At 47.9% G+C, this 15,953-nt stretch overlaps 4 protein-coding genes across 4 annotated transcripts; 1 reads left to right on the forward strand and 3 right to left on the reverse strand.

Moving 5' to 3' along the window:
* Positions 1-406: 406 nt before the first annotated feature.
* Positions 407-8,213, reverse strand: BGW36DRAFT_392516 (transcriptional regulator of RNA polII, SAGA, subunit-domain-containing protein; the record flags this gene model as incomplete). Its single annotated transcript, XM_046217705.1, has 16 exons — positions 407-1,065; positions 1,123-1,231; positions 1,293-1,567; positions 1,666-1,905; positions 2,402-2,635; positions 2,693-3,751; positions 3,804-4,209; positions 4,260-5,588; positions 6,283-7,467; positions 7,492-7,560; positions 7,594-7,635; positions 7,663-7,682; positions 7,704-7,735; positions 7,769-7,854; positions 7,888-7,998; positions 8,058-8,213. The coding sequence occupies 16 exons, from the start codon at positions 8,211-8,213 to the stop codon at positions 407-409; spliced, it is 6,012 nt and encodes a 2,003-aa protein (XP_046077350.1).
* An 89-nt stretch (positions 8,214-8,302) lies between these two features.
* BGW36DRAFT_907 (putative 37S ribosomal protein S18) lies at positions 8,303-9,428 on the reverse strand. The gene is made up of 3 exons (XM_046222693.1): positions 9,102-9,428; positions 8,792-9,030; positions 8,303-8,731 (listed from the first exon to the last, which is right to left on the reverse strand). Exons 1-3 carry the CDS (start codon positions 9,253-9,255, stop codon positions 8,534-8,536), a joined length of 591 nt encoding a protein of 196 aa, XP_046077351.1. The 5' UTR covers positions 9,256-9,428; the 3' UTR covers positions 8,303-8,533.
* Positions 9,372-12,212, forward strand: BGW36DRAFT_366081 (putative mitochondrial respiratory complex I chaperone). The gene is made up of 2 exons (XM_046214708.1): positions 9,372-11,826; positions 11,896-12,212. Exons 1-2 carry the CDS (start codon positions 9,602-9,604, stop codon positions 12,062-12,064), a joined length of 2,394 nt encoding a protein of 797 aa, XP_046077352.1. The 5' UTR covers positions 9,372-9,601; the 3' UTR covers positions 12,065-12,212.
* Positions 12,213-12,724: 512 nt separating this feature from the next.
* On the reverse strand, positions 12,725-15,941 carry BGW36DRAFT_284382 (putative NAD dependent glutamate dehydrogenase; the record flags this gene model as incomplete). Its single annotated transcript, XM_046210232.1, has 2 exons — positions 12,725-15,570; positions 15,629-15,941. The coding sequence occupies 2 exons, from the start codon at positions 15,939-15,941 to the stop codon at positions 12,725-12,727; spliced, it is 3,159 nt and encodes a 1,052-aa protein (XP_046077353.1).
* Positions 15,942-15,953: the final 12 nt, after the last annotated feature.

The raw sequence follows: 15,953 nt of genomic DNA on the forward strand, positions 1-15,953 counted from the left end.
AGCATTTGATGCTGCCAAGCCTCAAAGAGCAATGGAGCTTTGGATTTGTTCACAAATTGCATCTAGCATATAGTACATAATAATAGCAATATAGGTAACTAAACAGAGATTTTAGAAATGAATTCAAAAACAGGATTTGATCGACTCCACCCCAAATGCGAAAACACAATCACCGTGAATCAACGAATTCGTAAGAGAGGACCACGTATTCAAGAGGAGCAGAACCAGGTATAAGCCCCTGCTTTGTCGACCCAATATGTATCTGTAAGTCCATTGTAACGCCCAACGCGCCTATTCAGCCCATGAATTGAGCGCTGATAATGAAACCGGATAGTAGACTAGACACATGCAGTGTCTAATAAGCACCGACATACGCAAAAAGTCACTGTATATCCGGTTGGTGTCACTAGGCTGCCAGTGCTAGGCATTCGTCAAGAAGAGAGCCTAACTGCTCCCTTTCTACACCTGTGCCTCCTTCCCACCCCCATTCTTCGTCTATATCCATTTCATCAGCGCTAGGAACCCCATCATCATCCTCGGTCTTCGTTTGCAATTCCTCAATATATCCTTGTCGTTCAGCTTCTAGTTCATCTTCATCGTATGCGCTCATAATATGGTCGATGAGCAAGGGCATTTGGCCAAGTAGAGCGCCACCCAGAGTGAGCGAAAGCTTCAGGTCTCTCACTCCCAACGGTTGCCTGATACTCGCTTCTCGCGCCTCGGCTGGGAGAAGGCCGGATGCGATGTCCTTGGCTATTTCTCCGCGGGCGAACGCCAATTCTTCGCGCTCTAGCTGTCTGCGATATTTCCGCGTCACCATGCCATTGATGGTCCCAGACGGACCGTTATGCCTTGTGCGTGAGAAAACACTTGATAATACTTCTTTGACATATGTTTCCGTCGCAATAGCCATTAATTCTGCACAAGGAAAACTCGCTCCGCTAGCGACGGACTCCTCGTAGCAAATCGGCACCATACGCGCGTAGATCGACTCCGCATCAGGGAATTCACCAGTTTCTGACGCGAGTGGTTGAGCATAACGTTTTCTGATTTCGAGTTCCCAATCTAGAAAAGAGAAGAAGTATTAGAAAAGCATGGATATAATAGGGTTGAACTTCTTACTGGTTTTATTCAGACCCCCGGCACTTGCTGGCACCTGGCTGGGTAGCTTGATCTGCTTAGCTAGATGGTATTCTTCAAGCTCATTTCGGCTGATTTCCTGAGGATCCGGCTGTAGAGAAATAGATATCAGCGCTTCCTGGTCAAATAACATATAAAAGACACCGTCATACCTCAGTAATGGCCTTGATTCTACGACGATCTCGGGGAGGCAGTTGCATAACCTCCGTCTTCAGCCTTTGCTCCGCGAGGTCACTAGAGACCGGTTTGGACACCACAGTCGGTTTGTCATTTGCTGATACCCAGCTCGCGACTCCATGATCAGGGAGGTCTCTCGATAAGTTTCCAATAAGTGCGCATATAAAATTGTTATGTAGATGTTCAGTTTTCGGATCAGCGCAAACTATGTGATCGGCGCGTGAGGAGAATTCATCTTGGTTGAGATGGCCTGCAAGGAAGAAGCAATGATTAGCAAAATTAGATTGCCTATATAAATAGCACCCAGCTGGGAGGAGCTTTGATGAAGGTCGAATGATGTATGCGTACCAAGGAGGAAAAGGGCTGTGGACTGCTTGTACTCAGCCCAGTTGTCGCCGATTGCGGCTTTGAGGTCGGTATATGCAGGTTCGAGATCGAGTCGCGGGACAGATATAAGAGGTTTTGTGGATTTCTGGGTCAGAGAACCGGATGATGCGACAGTTTTGGAAGCTGATACACCTGCTGATGTCGAGTCTGTGCGACTCAGAGCTGCCGGATCAATCTGCATGGTGAGGGACGCGCGATCGGCTGCGCGAAGCCACTGGGAAGATCTAGGTCTTCATTCACGGTATCAGGCGTGTCATATGGATTCATCTAATTTGCCTCATGCGATAAAACAACCGTTAGAGATGGAAATCCGCGCCGGTGTTCATCAACGTTGATGGAAAGGTTCTCCTTGTTGAATGGACGGGGAGTGCAGACGTTCGGCTTCGTCCCGCCACCCGCATTGGTGCATAGTACCACTATGGAGGGAGGGTAGCCATGGGGTTGCTACGACGCTGGGAGATCAAATGCAGCAAATCGAGCGCTCTTTCAACCACAGGCTACGCATACAATTCATATTACAGAAGCTACAGTACAAATAGTTCTTTAGTTTGAGTTCTTCGTTTCTCTGGCCTGACGCCATTTCCATTCTCTCAAATCAAATAGTCAACATCTTGACCGTGTTACTCGAGTCCGATGACATCCTCGTTCAGAACTCCAAAAAGCTGGCTAATTTCGTTGATGAGTTCGACAATCTCACTCCCAAGCTGACCCGTAACCAAGACTACTTGCATCAGCGATGGCAATAGATGCGCATGAGGGCAAATCTTACCGTAGGCATAAAGTAGGGCATAATCACCGTCAGTTGTAAGTGACGAGCGCTCACTTTCTTGGCGAAAGTGGAATATGCGAGCCAGGAGCCTGTCCCTCGCATGCTGTATATTTGGAAGAGAGTTATTCAAGGGATATTCGAGTTTCATAGAGGATGCAAGAACTACACAATGGTTACTAGGTAAGTCTCGAGCACGTCTCATTGCCGATGAAGACTTACCAGAAAGCAAATGACTAATGCGAGATGACAGCTGTCCTCGCTCCTGGGCAGTGTATTGCAGTAGACATATCTCGCCTTCCGAAGCGGTGAGGTTTTTTAGTATCTCGAGATTCATAGCATAAAAGGCATTGAGCATGCTTCGCGTTCGTTGTATCATATTCCGGTAGGCTTCCTCCGGAAATGCACCTTTCAGCTCGAATTCAGACTTCGCGGCATTTTGTAGTGATTCTAGGTGTGATACAAATCGTTCAATTTGCAGCTTCTCTCGGGAGCTCAAATATGCAATAGCCGGCTTGCCATCTACCATCGTTGACAGAGGGTCACGTTTCCATATCAGACTCATTTGTAGCCACAGCAAACTCAACCCTTCTTTCAACTTGGCTCTTGCACTTATTGGCCAGATCATTCGTGTAACTATAATACCCCAAATGCAGCCAGAAAGAACTGCAACCACACGATGGAGAGCAATTTCAGTGATGATTGGGTGGGTACCACCTTCATCGTCGTCGTTATCATTGTCATTCGCTGTCAGTGAGTAGGCGTATAGAACTGATAAATTATATGTAAGCATGATAAAGCGACCCATTGGACCTTGGCCTTTGACTAATATGATATAAGCAGTCCATGTAGCCATTAACCAACCGAAGAAGGCTAATCCATAGACATTTCCTGCTGTCGCATACCAAGCAGCAATTGAACAGCAAGCTCCTAGACAGGTACCGAAAAAACGAGCATATCCAGTCGTATTGGAGGCGCCAATAGTCATGGAACAAACCAACATGTAAGAAAGAAGACCCCATTCCCCTCTCCAATAAGTGAATATGGGCCGGGTTGCATAGTGAAAGGATGGAAGTGCGTAAAGAGCAGCGCCGACACCAACTTTCAAGGCAAATTTTGTCTCGTCGCGACGAAAAAAGCTCAACGACTTCCAGATTCGGTACGGGAGCCGATTTCGATGTCGTGTTCCATCCGAGTATCCGGTTTCCAGAGAATAGTAAGTTTTCCGAATTATGGAAGGTATATTAGATGTAGCGTTAGGGTTTGGGTTTGGACTTTCACCTAGAAAAATCTTCAGCAATCATGTTGTTTTGGTATTGTTATAGAGACTAACCGTAGTCAAAGTAATTGAAATTAGGTGCCGAGCTCTTGAAAGAGCGCCAGAATTTGAGCCAGTTCCATGAATGACCTTGAGGGCGCTCTTCACACTCAAGTTTCAGATCATCTAAAATCTCAAGTAGATCTTTCAACTGTTCCCCAAATTCCATCAGCGTGAAACTGAAATGACCGCAGCTAGCTGAAACTTCTTCCATGTCGGCCTCGACAGCAGGTGATACTATTTTTGCGAAATCTTTTTCACGATATACGGACTCCAAAGCTTTTTCTCTTGCTTCTCGGTACAGCTCCAAAGCACGGTTGAGGCTTGTTTTGAATCTGCTATTGAACGAGACTTGGTACTTCGGGCCAGGGCCAAAGGGAATCTCCTCCAAGATTTCTTTCAAGGTGAAAGCAAACGATTGCTATTCATCCAATTAGCGCCAAATAAATTGGTAGAGGGGAGAAATATTACCAATGAAGGACCTAGATGACTGATGAAGACTTCAAACATCCGATGTGGTGACTGTTCTGAATGGGGGCTCCCAGCTTCCTGATTATTATCGTCAGTTTGAACAGGGATAGCAGTTTCGCCTGGCTCAGTTTCAAGTTCATATTCTGATGCCAAAGATGCCGTATCTCCATAGGCTGAAAAGTGATCCATAGGGCCAGTTGTACTTGGCCTTCGGGCCATTGAGTTGCTCCCATGTGGAGTTGATACATGCAATTGAGATTGTTTTAGTAGCTGGAACTGGAGGCTTGCAGCACTCTGCAGGCCGCCCATATTCTGATTGATATCCTGAATGCATCGAACTAGTCTCTTTTCCAACCGATATTCTCTTTCAGTGCCCGCGACATAATGCTCAAGTTTTGCCTCTTTGACCAAATTGTCGAGAACGCCATAAGCCTTTCTATTCCGTGCCGACGCATCAGCAAAGCCTGAGGCGCGCAAATTCTCATCAGATCCGGTGAGGAAGCTTTCTGTGACACCAGCTAACATTATGGCGAGGGTGTTGGTCATGGTTGTCAGATTGGATCGCAGTTTTTTCCGCGCGGATATGGGAAAGATCAGAAATGATACTGCCATTGTGGAACACACCCCCATTACCAGCATTTTCACGGTTTGCGAGATCTTTGCAAAAGACAAATCGCCTTTCTGGACCGCACCCTCTCTCGTGAGAACTGTGATTGTAGATAATGAGGCTAGCGAGCATGCAACATTGACCAGAGGATCGTTGAATCTTTGTTTCACCCAACCGATAAAACCGAAACCTCCGGCACAGAATACAACCAAAACTATGATATGGCCTATGACGAGAAGATCAAGATTCTCGAAAAACATGGACACACACATGCTGGTGACAGACACGAAGCTAGCATAAAGAAAGGCGAGGATTGCGCAGATCAACGCCTTGAACATGCTTCCTCGAGAGCGTGCGGGGTGGAAATACACGGTTATGGTTGCGACTAGATGTTTGCCGTCCTGATGGCCGAGAAGGTCGGAAATAGCAGGAATATAAGTTGCCAACGATCCCAGCAAGTAAGCCAGGCCAAACTTAAAGACTCCTATGCCCAGTTCCGAGGTTGCAAATGCGTACACTTCGTTCCACGAGCCTTGCACTTTGTCTCGCATGGTCGCCATCATGTCGGATGGGTGGTGTGCCGATTCCATGTCGCTGCTGCCAGCCAACAATGGATGTCGTTCGTCGTCGCTGCCATCTTCTGCAACATCGCGGTTTCCCAGATTCAGCAGGCCTTTGAGCCGCTGGCCGGTTTGGGGAAGGATGAAGGTCACTTGTCGTAGCTACGGAAGCAAGAGCGCCATCAGTAAGTGTCATCATAAAGAGTTGGCTTGAGAATTTACCTGTGGCCGCAGAATGCGGGGATTTGCAGCTGAAGGCCGTGCCGGGCTCATCGTTCACGGGCTGTTGTTTCAGGAGCTATCATGTTATTCGCAAATCCAGCACCATTCTCAAGACATATTCGGTACAACAAAACCACGGACAAAAATGATAACGCTGTTCAAAGCCCTAAATTGCATAAACTGGGGAGAGGACGCGGAGGTAGCGACGGCTTGACGAGGTCGCGCTCGCAGCACTGATCACCTGCCAAGGAATCATGACAAGCTCCGTAATAATGGACCACCAGTACTTGTAATATATAATTACATAGTCGGGCTGCAACTCCATCAATAATAACAGATCCTTATGAACGCATAACACCTACTGGCTATTTATAGGGCTTTAGCTTGGCGAACACAAGAATAGAGGGCTAGATATAGCTCTGGCAGAAGAAATGTATGCCGCATTCACATGCTTAGCGCCTCGCCTGGCTACGCAGCTAGCTTGGATCATATCCGGTAATCATCTTGACATCTACACATGTATAGACAGTGCACTGCATTTGAGACTACATAATCAGTAGGTAATCATACAGTTTCACTGTTCGCCCCAATCGCCTGGAATGCCCGAGATACTGGTTTATGGCAGATTCTCAACTTTCCAAATCTTGACGGAGGCATCAGCCCCAGCCGAAGCAAGCTTGTTGCCGCCATCAATCCACGCAACACCATTGACACCCTCCTTATGAGCATGTGCAGCCTGGAGATGTTCTCCTGGATGGGCCACGCTCCAGACAAAGATGTGGGCATCCAAAGAGCCGCTGACTGCATGAGTACCTTCCGGGTTCCAGGCTATCGATGTTATGCGGGCAGTATGAGAAGCCCAGCGGTCGGTAACTAGTTTGCCGTCTTTGGAATTGTATAGCAGAATCTTGCCACGAGCATCTCCAACTGCAAGTAAAGAACCATCGGGGGAGAATGCGAGAACAGTGATCCCGTTCTGTGATGCTTTGAATTCGATTTCAGACGTGAATGTGGAGTCCTTCACCGTTCCAATCTGGACCGTGGAGTCCACGGCTCCAGCTGCAGCTGTGGTTCCGTGAATAGCTACAGCAGTCGCCTCAGCTGGCAACTTAGCGCTGCCAGTCTTCTGGCCGTCTTGAATAATGTCAATGCCCTGCGCATGTGCAACAAGAACTGTCCCCTCTGTTGCTGTAACAGCTCTCGGCTGTGACGATAATCTGGTCGAAATTTCGGTGTAAGTTTTGGCTCCAGCATCTGCAATACGGAGAGTGTCGTCCCAGCCAACACTGTATATCCTGCCTTTCCCTTCGGAGGTGGATGTGAGTCCGGAAATATAAGCCGTGGGGTTTTCTCCATCGATTGGTTCTGCAGTGCCTGACGCTGTATCCCAGCTGCGGACTCGGCCCTCGAAACTTCCCGTCCATAACGTCTCCGTACCTTCGGCAGATTTGAATGAGGTCAGAGCCGTGATGTTCTTTTGGTGTCCTTGGATAACCTGTCTGGGTTTAGGGGTGCCTTCCACCAAGTAGTTCAGGTCTCCGCTGAGAGATAAACTGATAATAAGGCCATCGCTCCGACCTGATGGCTTAACCACGCCGACTTGCTGATGATGAATATCGGCCTTTCCTTCGTCTTCAAACTTCCAAGTCTGGATCGCTTCACTAGTTTCAACATCCCAAAGCTTGACAGTCCTGTCGCCGCTCGCGGTCACGAATTTTCTAGAGTCACTTGACCAAGAGACGCCAAAGATACTACCTGTATGTTCTCCTTCTCCAATTTGTTTCTCTACTACACCAGTTGTGCCGTCGTACAGCCATATCTTGCGGTCACCTCCAACACTTACAAAATGAGAACCATCGGGGCTGAAAGCAACGGCATAGATATAGTTGCTATGGTTGTCGCGTATTGTAGTCTTGAAATTATATGGAGTCCCGTGGTAGAACACAATGGCCCTATCATCACCTCCTGCAGCCGCTCTAAAAGGACGCTGTGGTTTCAAGGAGACCGAATTGACGGGTCTTGTATGTCCTCTAACTTGGCCGACGCTGTTTCCACTATCCCAAGTAATGAACCGCCCGTATTGTTCTCTCCCATCACCAACGGCAGCAATGCGCTGTGACTCACCGTCCCACGCGATGTCATTAATCCGCCCGCTGATAATGGGAAAGTCCCCCCTCGTGCCACCCTCTCCAACACAATCCCAGACCTTGACTGTACCTTCAGCATCTCCGCTAGCGACATAATAGCCAGAGGGCGAGAAACGCGCAACCGTGGTCTGGGCTTTATGCTCTGTGTACTGTTTTGAAACTGTGGGGTCGTCGATAGAGCGTAGGAAGATGGATTTGTTTGACTAGAAGGATTTCACTTGTTAGTCTAGCTTATTTTCAGCTTCTTCAAGGTGGGAAATACTGCATAAGCCAATCGCTCGCCCTTAGCGTCAGAAGATAGCTGGGTGGCTTGTCCGCGTGTGGTGGAGGGGCTGGCAGCCCAGATGGCCTCTGTGACACATGTCAGAAAGAAAGTTGGCGTCGACGAAGACAAATACGCACCGTTTGTGAGAGACATCACAATTGCAATTTGGTTACGGGTTGTCACAATTCCGTAGTCTGTGATTATTTCAAAATGTTGTTGTTTGGAGTAGGTGTAAGTAGGAAGACGCTCAGCAGGCGGCGGAGTTGTTTTAAATTAGTGGGGTTTGTTGATGGTGTCATAGATCGAAGGAGTCAACACCGAAATTCAGTCACAGGTAGCATCATTAATAAGAAAAATATGATAATACAAGTAGATACAGTACAAATCCTGTTTGTGCGTGTTCCTGACACACATATGCCACCCAAACGACCACGCGTAAAGCCTAAGCACCATTAAAAACTGAACTCTCCTCCCTATAAGGAACCATATTTAGATTTCGCCTCAAGAGCGAGAATTTCGGGGTGTCGGTGAACACTAGGCATGAGCCCAACTGCGATAGCGCGACGAATTGCCTTGGCGATCTTGCGTTGGTTGACTGGACGCAAGCCAGTGAATTTGCGTGCCTTTATCCGGCCCATGGGAGTAACGTATTCAGACATGATAGAGAAGTTCTACACCGCCAATTCGTGAGTCACCAGTTTAGCAGAATCTGCTCGAAGAAAGGCACTTACTTTATACTGGTCAAGGGGATTTATGTTCAAAGCATCAAAGGCGTCTGTTTCCGGGCCCCAGCGCTTCATCCATTTCTTCATCTCAGTTGGACCAAAGTCGTGAGGAGAGTAGACATCGCCTGCTGTCCATTCCCGAGACTGGAACTTTTCGAGTGTACGACCCTCAGCCTGGTTTTTTGACTCCTCCATAATCTTCGAGCGCTGGGTGATCCTTTGACGACTGGTAAGTGCCTTCATTTCTAGGTAGAATCAGCGCCAGGTCACACATGAGCACCTGTAAAACAGGCCATAGAAATAGAAATAGACATACTGCCTGGCGATGAATATGATTGCTTCTTGGTGGGAGTGGTAAAGACTGTCTTGAGGCTCGCAGATGATGAAGCCCATCGACAGCACGAGGGAGCGAATGTCCCGGCATTGTACGATAATACGACTCCTTTTCGGAAAGACAGACCCAGAGACATTTCCACGGCGCTTCAATCCACCCAATGCCTAATTGTGTTCCGTTGCGGAGGATAAAGGAGTGGACAGTTGATAGATGGTCAGGGTGGAAGCTTGAAGCTCAATTTTCTCCCTGTTGTCCCTCGCCGCTCCACGCCAAGCCCGCAACAATTTGTTCGAGCCGGTCAACCACAACTACCTTCAAATTCTATTAAGAACAACGTCAACATCCACGTCCGCATTGATTGATTTACAGATATGGGGTGATGCAGTGAGCCATTGAAAAAAATCTTCTGTCTTTGATGAAATCTCTTTTGTGTTGCTGCTGCTTATGTCACTGCCGGTTCTTCGATAGATTCTACAGCAACGATGCAATCCCATCTAACGCGACGCGTATTTCGAGCCATCTTGAATAACGAGCCTGTGTGCTTCTCACCCCGCCGGAGCCGAATCTATTCGCCATCGTCTATACTGCATACCGGCCAAATATACAACCGACATGTCCAATCACGAGGGTTCTTTGCTTTCCCAACCCCGTCGCGAACGGAGACAGCCAATGTCCCAGCTTCAGAAATTGGGCTCCAGGCAATGAGCGAATTGGTCAAATCGCTGAGTACGAGACGAAGGCCACCACCTTTTGATGTTCTTTGCAAGTCATACCAGGATTTCCTCGAGGCTCGAGCTGAAGAACCCGGAGTCATCACCGACTTTCATGCCAAGCGCCTCGTTGATACATACGAATACATTAAATCCAATCAGCAAGAACAGGATGGGAAAGAATGGCAAATATTCAGGTCTGCAGAAATTTCGGAGACAGTCCTCTATGTGCTCTCTCGAGCGATCTGTCATCCCGATTCTCACGACCATGTACGAACGATGGCTCACAATGCCTACGACTGTTTGGTTGCGTCCTCAGAACAAAATTCTACTGAAATAAGCTACGGGGCACTTTTGGCCTACATAAAAATCCTGGCCAATTGTAGTAACCCTGTGTACGCCGAACGAGTGGCCATGAGATCGTGGCCCATGCTCAAAGCCTCAGCGGATCTCAGTTTGCATGAATTGCCTTGGATCTGTATAATCCGAGGACTCGCGCTCAAACGAGATAGAGTTCGAGTTGATAATTTCGTCAACACCTTGTCGGCTGAATATGATTATATTTTCACACCTCTCGATCAAGAAGAATTGGTGAAGGAATTAATCGAACAAAATGACGTCCATGCTGCCAAGATTATATATGAATGCCCACTTCCTCTGCAGGAAAAGCCGACTCAAGCCACAGAAATTGCGGTATCAAAAGCATCGATACTGAGTGGAGATGTTGCGTTTGCTGGAAAACTCTTGAAAAAATATGCGTCGTCTCCGAGTACAGAAACGCGTGATGTTCTCTTGTTAATGGAAGCGGCTAAAGGTAACGGCGCACCTGCTTTGACAAAAAAGCTCGACGATTGGAGCTCGAAGAACCCTTCCATTCTACATGGGCTTTCTGTATCTTGCGTGAACGACCTCGTCCAATACGCAAATTTCATTGGCAACTCACAATTAGCAGTGGAATATTCAGAATTGATCACCAAATGGAATCTCAAGTCCGATGGCGATTCGCTTCTTTTATTGAAATTGGAATCATGTGTTAAATCCTCGGATATAAAGGGAACACTAAGCATCTTGAGTAGCCTAGAAGAAGGCGACGCATCTACAAACATAAGTCTCTCGATGAGATACCGGCTTATCAAGTTGCTATGTCAGTACCCTCACGACGATGCAGCATACGATCAAATATCGAAGCTTTTGGATCCACTCATTCAAGATAACACTCAAATCGAACCCGAGACACTGGCAGCTTTGACCGGCATATTAGCAAGTCGGAATGAATGGGATGCTCTCTCTCAACTACTCCGGCCACGACTCAGTTCCTACGCTCTGATCAACGAGCGACCCATCATCCGTTCGGCCCTGCTAAACTTCATTCACAACAAAGAGCAAGACGACGAGAACATATGGAGAGCATATCAACTGTTGAGAATCGCATTCCCCGAAACCGAAGCAGAAAGCCGGATCGCGATTATGAATGTCTTCTTCGAGCGCAAAATGATCGACAAGGCCTGTGAAGTCTTCGGCCACATGCGACACGCCTCCAGCCGCAACCAACACCCAACCGTAGATGCCTATGTCTCGTGCTTCCTGGGCCTCTCCCGTGTAGCCGACTGGGAGAACGTGAAACTCATCCGCAACATGCTACGCCTAGACGTCGACGTCGAACCGAGCACACGCCTGCAAAACGCGGTCATGCTAGCCCTTGCCGCCTGCGAGAAACCTGACGATGCGATGGACGTATTCCGCGAGATCCTGCGCTCCGACGACGGCCCAACTCACACCACCCTCGCCATCTTCTTCAAGGTGTGCCAATCTCTGCCCAACGGTGTGGCCGAGGCAGCCAAGATGATGCAGAAAATCACCATGCTAGAGATCCCACTAGACCGGTCCCTGTATCTCGCCTACATCAAAGCCCTCGCGGCTCAGGGTGAGCAGGACACCGTGACGCAAGCGCTCGATGCGCTGCATAGCAAGATCGGCCAGTCACCAGATGCCGACATGTACGTATCTCCTAACCCCGCCACTTCTACCAAGTCCATTATTTCATCTGCTAATGCTGCCGACAACAGGATTGCGCAGATATACAACGTCTGTCCGCACGAAATCGCCAAGGATGTTATTGAAGAGTGGACCAAGGCCAAGTTCCCCACAGTATGGAGCCAATTGGACAGCGCTCAACGAACTGAGCGAGAGGAGGGGATGTATTTCGAAGGTTTCGAGGAGGTACTCGAGCTGTAGCCCTACCCTCTAGCCTTGGCCACGCAGATTTGAGAATACTACATATATTTGGGGTGTATATTACCAGAGCTACACATGTACATGCATATTATTATAAACAGATAATTCACCGTACATAATTTAATCCATATTATTTTGTATGCAAAAATCGTTAAATTAATATTGTCGATTCCTACATTTAATCCATATAGAACCGACGAAATTCATTACTCATCAATACATACAAACATGTACCAAGATGAAAAAGCACCGTTGATGGCATGTCTTCGTTTATGACACATTATGGGAGGTAAAAAATCCAAGTACGCTCCAGATATGACTGACTTTTCTGTCTAAAAGAAGAAAAAGAGAAAAAGAAAAACTCTGGCCAATCCCAATCCTCAACATCAATAACGACAATTACAAGATATTATGTGGTTTTTTACTGCTTGGACATTAATTGGTGGCTGAAGTTTTTGGACATGCTGTTGTTGAGTTAGTATGATATATTTTGGAAGCCTGAAAGGGGGGATTTACAAGTCAAAGAATGCAAATTGGCTCGGGCTGCTGCCGTACTCGTACACGAATCGACTAGCGATATAACTGCCGAAAATTGATTTTAGATAGTTTTCGGGTACCTGGGATGGAGTTAGGAAGAGTCTTTTCAAAAGATTAAAATTTTCAGGTTGGTCTTACTCTTGTCAAAATAGTGTCCAGGCCAACTTTCTCCAAAAGCAGTCTCGGAAGCGCTTTCAATAAGACTGTCTGACGGAGCTCGATATTGTCCCACAAAGAAGTCTTCTGGAGCTCTTCGTCGAGGTTTGTGATGGCCAAGCTCAATCGATCGCTGAGTACACTGCGGAGTAGACCGGTATGCTCGTGCTCGCGCCAGATAGCTTCGAATTCAAGGGTGGCGTTGTTCTTGATGACCTCTTGTACTTCCTTCACATACGTCTGGTAGAATTCGGGAACTGTTCCGTCTTCGTGCACGCACATGTTCTCGACAAATTCCTTGTCGTTGAAAGAAAGAGAGGCTAGGACCTCCAATGATGAAGACGTCACACCGCCTTTATTGGCGGAAGCGTCCTTGTACAGGATACACCCTGCCTTTTCCAAACGGAGCTTTGCATCTTGTGTGATGAATAGATTGGCGCCTTCGACAATATAAGGAATAACGGACTTGCCATTCACAATAAGTTTGTGCACTGATCCCAAGTCAATGGACTCGGGTCGTCCGCCGCATGGGACAAAAAGATCCAATTCCTGGTCATTTCGGAGGTGGAATTTGTTGCGGAATACCATTCCGTTGTTGACGATCTCTCCGGAGGGGAGCTTGACGTTGCTATCTTCTACGAGAACACGGTACCCTTCGGGCGATAGTTTTGAAAGATCGAATTGAGAGATCATGACTCGCTTCTTGGCAAGTCTCACCAATTCATCGCGGTCTAGACCGTTGGGGTCGACAATCACACCGGATCCATCCACAATGGCGGTGTATCTCTCATTACCCAGCAGAATCTCATTGGATCCAAGGTCACCATCTGGTCCACCGGTCTGCAGTTTCTTGACGGTCGATGGATCGATGTTAAGCTTGCGGTAAATGCCAAGGACATATTGGCGCACGGAGAGGGTTGTCATGCCGTAAGCGTCGTGAGGAATACCACCAAGCTTGGGGCTCTTTCCAGTGAAGAAGGACTTCCACCATGGCGCTCCTCGTTTGCGTGCATGCTCGGTTGCCCAGTCCACCAAGTCGGCTGTATTCTCGTCCGGACCCATGAAAAGAATTTCATCCTTGCCGTGGAGATCAACAATTGGATCTTTGATACCAGGGCTGGTTGGAGGAATAAGAAGATCCAGGATGCTGTCAATGTATTTTTCAAAGGCCACGCGAGCTTTGTCTTGGTGCTCAACATCCAAAAGGATGACACCTTTGGCACCTCCTTCAGGAATATCCTTGTTCTTGCGTTGTTGTGTATTGGCGAGGTTGTAATTCTCGTCAAACAAAGAGCGAGCGTTGATGCTGTAAGCCTCCTTGTTTCGGCTCTTGACGATGCGGATACCACCTCGGGCGATATCACGGAAACGGAGATGGAATCCCCGAAATTCAGAGCTAATGACAAGGAACATTCCGTAGAGGGGTTGTGGGTACTCATGTTGGGGGAGGAAATTAGGGTTCAAACGGAAACTCAGGCCAACTTTGGTCGATGTATAGAAATTTGTTTTCAAAACAGCCTTATTGAAGATCCGGAAGGCCATCATAACCATCTCATCATGCTCATTCACGACAGTTCTGGCGACCAGATCCTTGAGTCCTTTATCATCTAAGATCTCATCAACCTTCAAACGCAAGTAGCTAAGAGTTGGGAGGAAGTCATCTTCCGGGTGGCCAGTTTGGACGTAGTGAGTGTTGGCAAAGTCGAGGTAGAGCTTGTGGATGAGCTCCGGGTATTTGTTGATAATTTCCGATATGTAATCGGACGTGAAAGTCTCTGTACGAAGACGTTTCTTGATCTTGGACAACAATTCAGCATGCACGCTGTTATTGGTATCGAGAAGCGCAGTCAATGAGGTATACTCCGAACCGAGACGGTTCAAGAATTGCTGGATAAAGACCCAGGCACAGTGAGAGTAGATGGTTTCCTGTAAACTCAAACGACCACTAGCGAAATGGTTTTGAAATCGGTTCTGAGGGACACAGTAAAGAAGGGAAACTTCCTTCATGATCTGGTGGATGGCGGCCTCGATAGGCGGGTATTTCTGGGAGAGCTCGACATTGCTTGCAGGTCTCAGGTACAAAGAGATGACGTTGATTCCATTCGAGAAGCTTTCTAGGTATTTTCTCGAGCTAGTCAAGCGATAGTAGTGGTAAAGATCCGAAAGCGCACTAAAGATGCCCATGGCAGATCCTTGGCGGTAGGCCACCACCAAACGCTTCTCGCGACTGCCTTCAATGTCAAAGATTTCAATGACAGGCCCAGTTCGTGAGACTGCTGTCGTTATGATTTCCTGATAGATGGCTTTTGTATTAGGAGTTGCCTTCTGAAGGAATCGTTTCTCTCCAATAATCTCGATGTTGGTCTCATCTGGATTGGGGTTAGGATTGGCGAACTGGCACTTGTAAACAAAGTAACAGCGCAGCTGTTGTTCATTCTCCCCCGGTAGAGGACTGGTCGAGCGGAAGCTCTCGATTCGGTAGCTTCTCCCAGGCTTGGGTCCGTCGATATACTTTGAATCTATGCGTGATTCGTAGTTGGGGCCATTGAAAGACGTAACACCGGGCTTGCTAGTGTCAATGTAAACGGCATGGTCTTCATCTTCTTTATCGAGCCGAATCTCTAGGCGCTTGTCATCTCGGGCATATGCGGCAACTTTGGCAGCATAGAGGGATAAGATTTGAGTGACAATGGACTCGACGGATTCCGTTTGGAAGTACATGTCGTCAATCCCAAGCATGTTGTAGAACCAGGTGGTCTCAGACACCACGAAATCGCTAGGAAAGAACCCTTTTTCTTCTAACCGGTCCATGACTGAGCAATTTGTTAGATCTGGCCCCCGATATGCCTATCAGATCGGCAGTGGGCTTACCTTCTTCCATCTGTTTCTGCTTGCCTTCAAACTTGGCCGCAATATAGCCGGTGCCTTCCTCTGAGAGAACCTTGTGATGACCGGGTAGTCCCAGGTGGGTTGGCTGCGGAGAGGGGTGGCGGCCTGGCGATCTGGCCACATTGTCGAGATGCTTATTATGAGGGAAACGCTGGAACCCGATGGGTGTGCCAGTGCCTGAGCTGCTGTCGACGACATACTGTGGAGTGGACAGGCCGTTGGTGTGTGCTCCAACAGCAGGAGACGGCAGCCCTTCCGAGGGGGGACGTACCGAGCCTGGGTCGATCGACGACATGGCGAGGAGGAA

This window comes from Talaromyces proteolyticus (genome assembly GCF_021365285.1).
Source record: "Talaromyces proteolyticus strain PMI_201 chromosome Unknown BGW36scaffold_1, whole genome shotgun sequence".
NCBI classification, from domain to species: Eukaryota; Fungi; Ascomycota; class Eurotiomycetes; order Eurotiales; family Trichocomaceae; genus Talaromyces; species Talaromyces proteolyticus.

What these genes read in the sequence shown, in the direction of transcription:
- BGW36DRAFT_907 (XM_046222693.1), bottom strand. Translation starts at nt 9,255, where the DNA reads ATGTCTCTGGGTCTGTCTTTCCGAAAAGGAGTCGTATTATCGTACAAT. An exon ending in ATCATATTCATCGCCAGGCA is followed by an intron (nt 9,031 to 9,101) that starts GTATGTCTATTT and finishes GATTCTACCTAG; the next exon opens with AAATGAAGGCACTTACCAGT. An exon ending in ATCCCCTTGACCAGTATAAA is followed by an intron (nt 8,732 to 8,791) that starts GTAAGTGCCTTT and finishes TTGGCGGTGTAG; the next exon opens with AACTTCTCTATCATGTCTGA.
- BGW36DRAFT_366081 (XM_046214708.1), top strand. Translation starts at nt 9,602, where the DNA reads ATGCAATCCCATCTAACGCGACGCGTATTTCGAGCCATCTTGAATAAC. An exon ending in CAGTCACCAGATGCCGACAT is followed by an intron (nt 11,827 to 11,895) that starts GTACGTATCTCC and finishes TGCCGACAACAG; the next exon opens with GATTGCGCAGATATACAACG.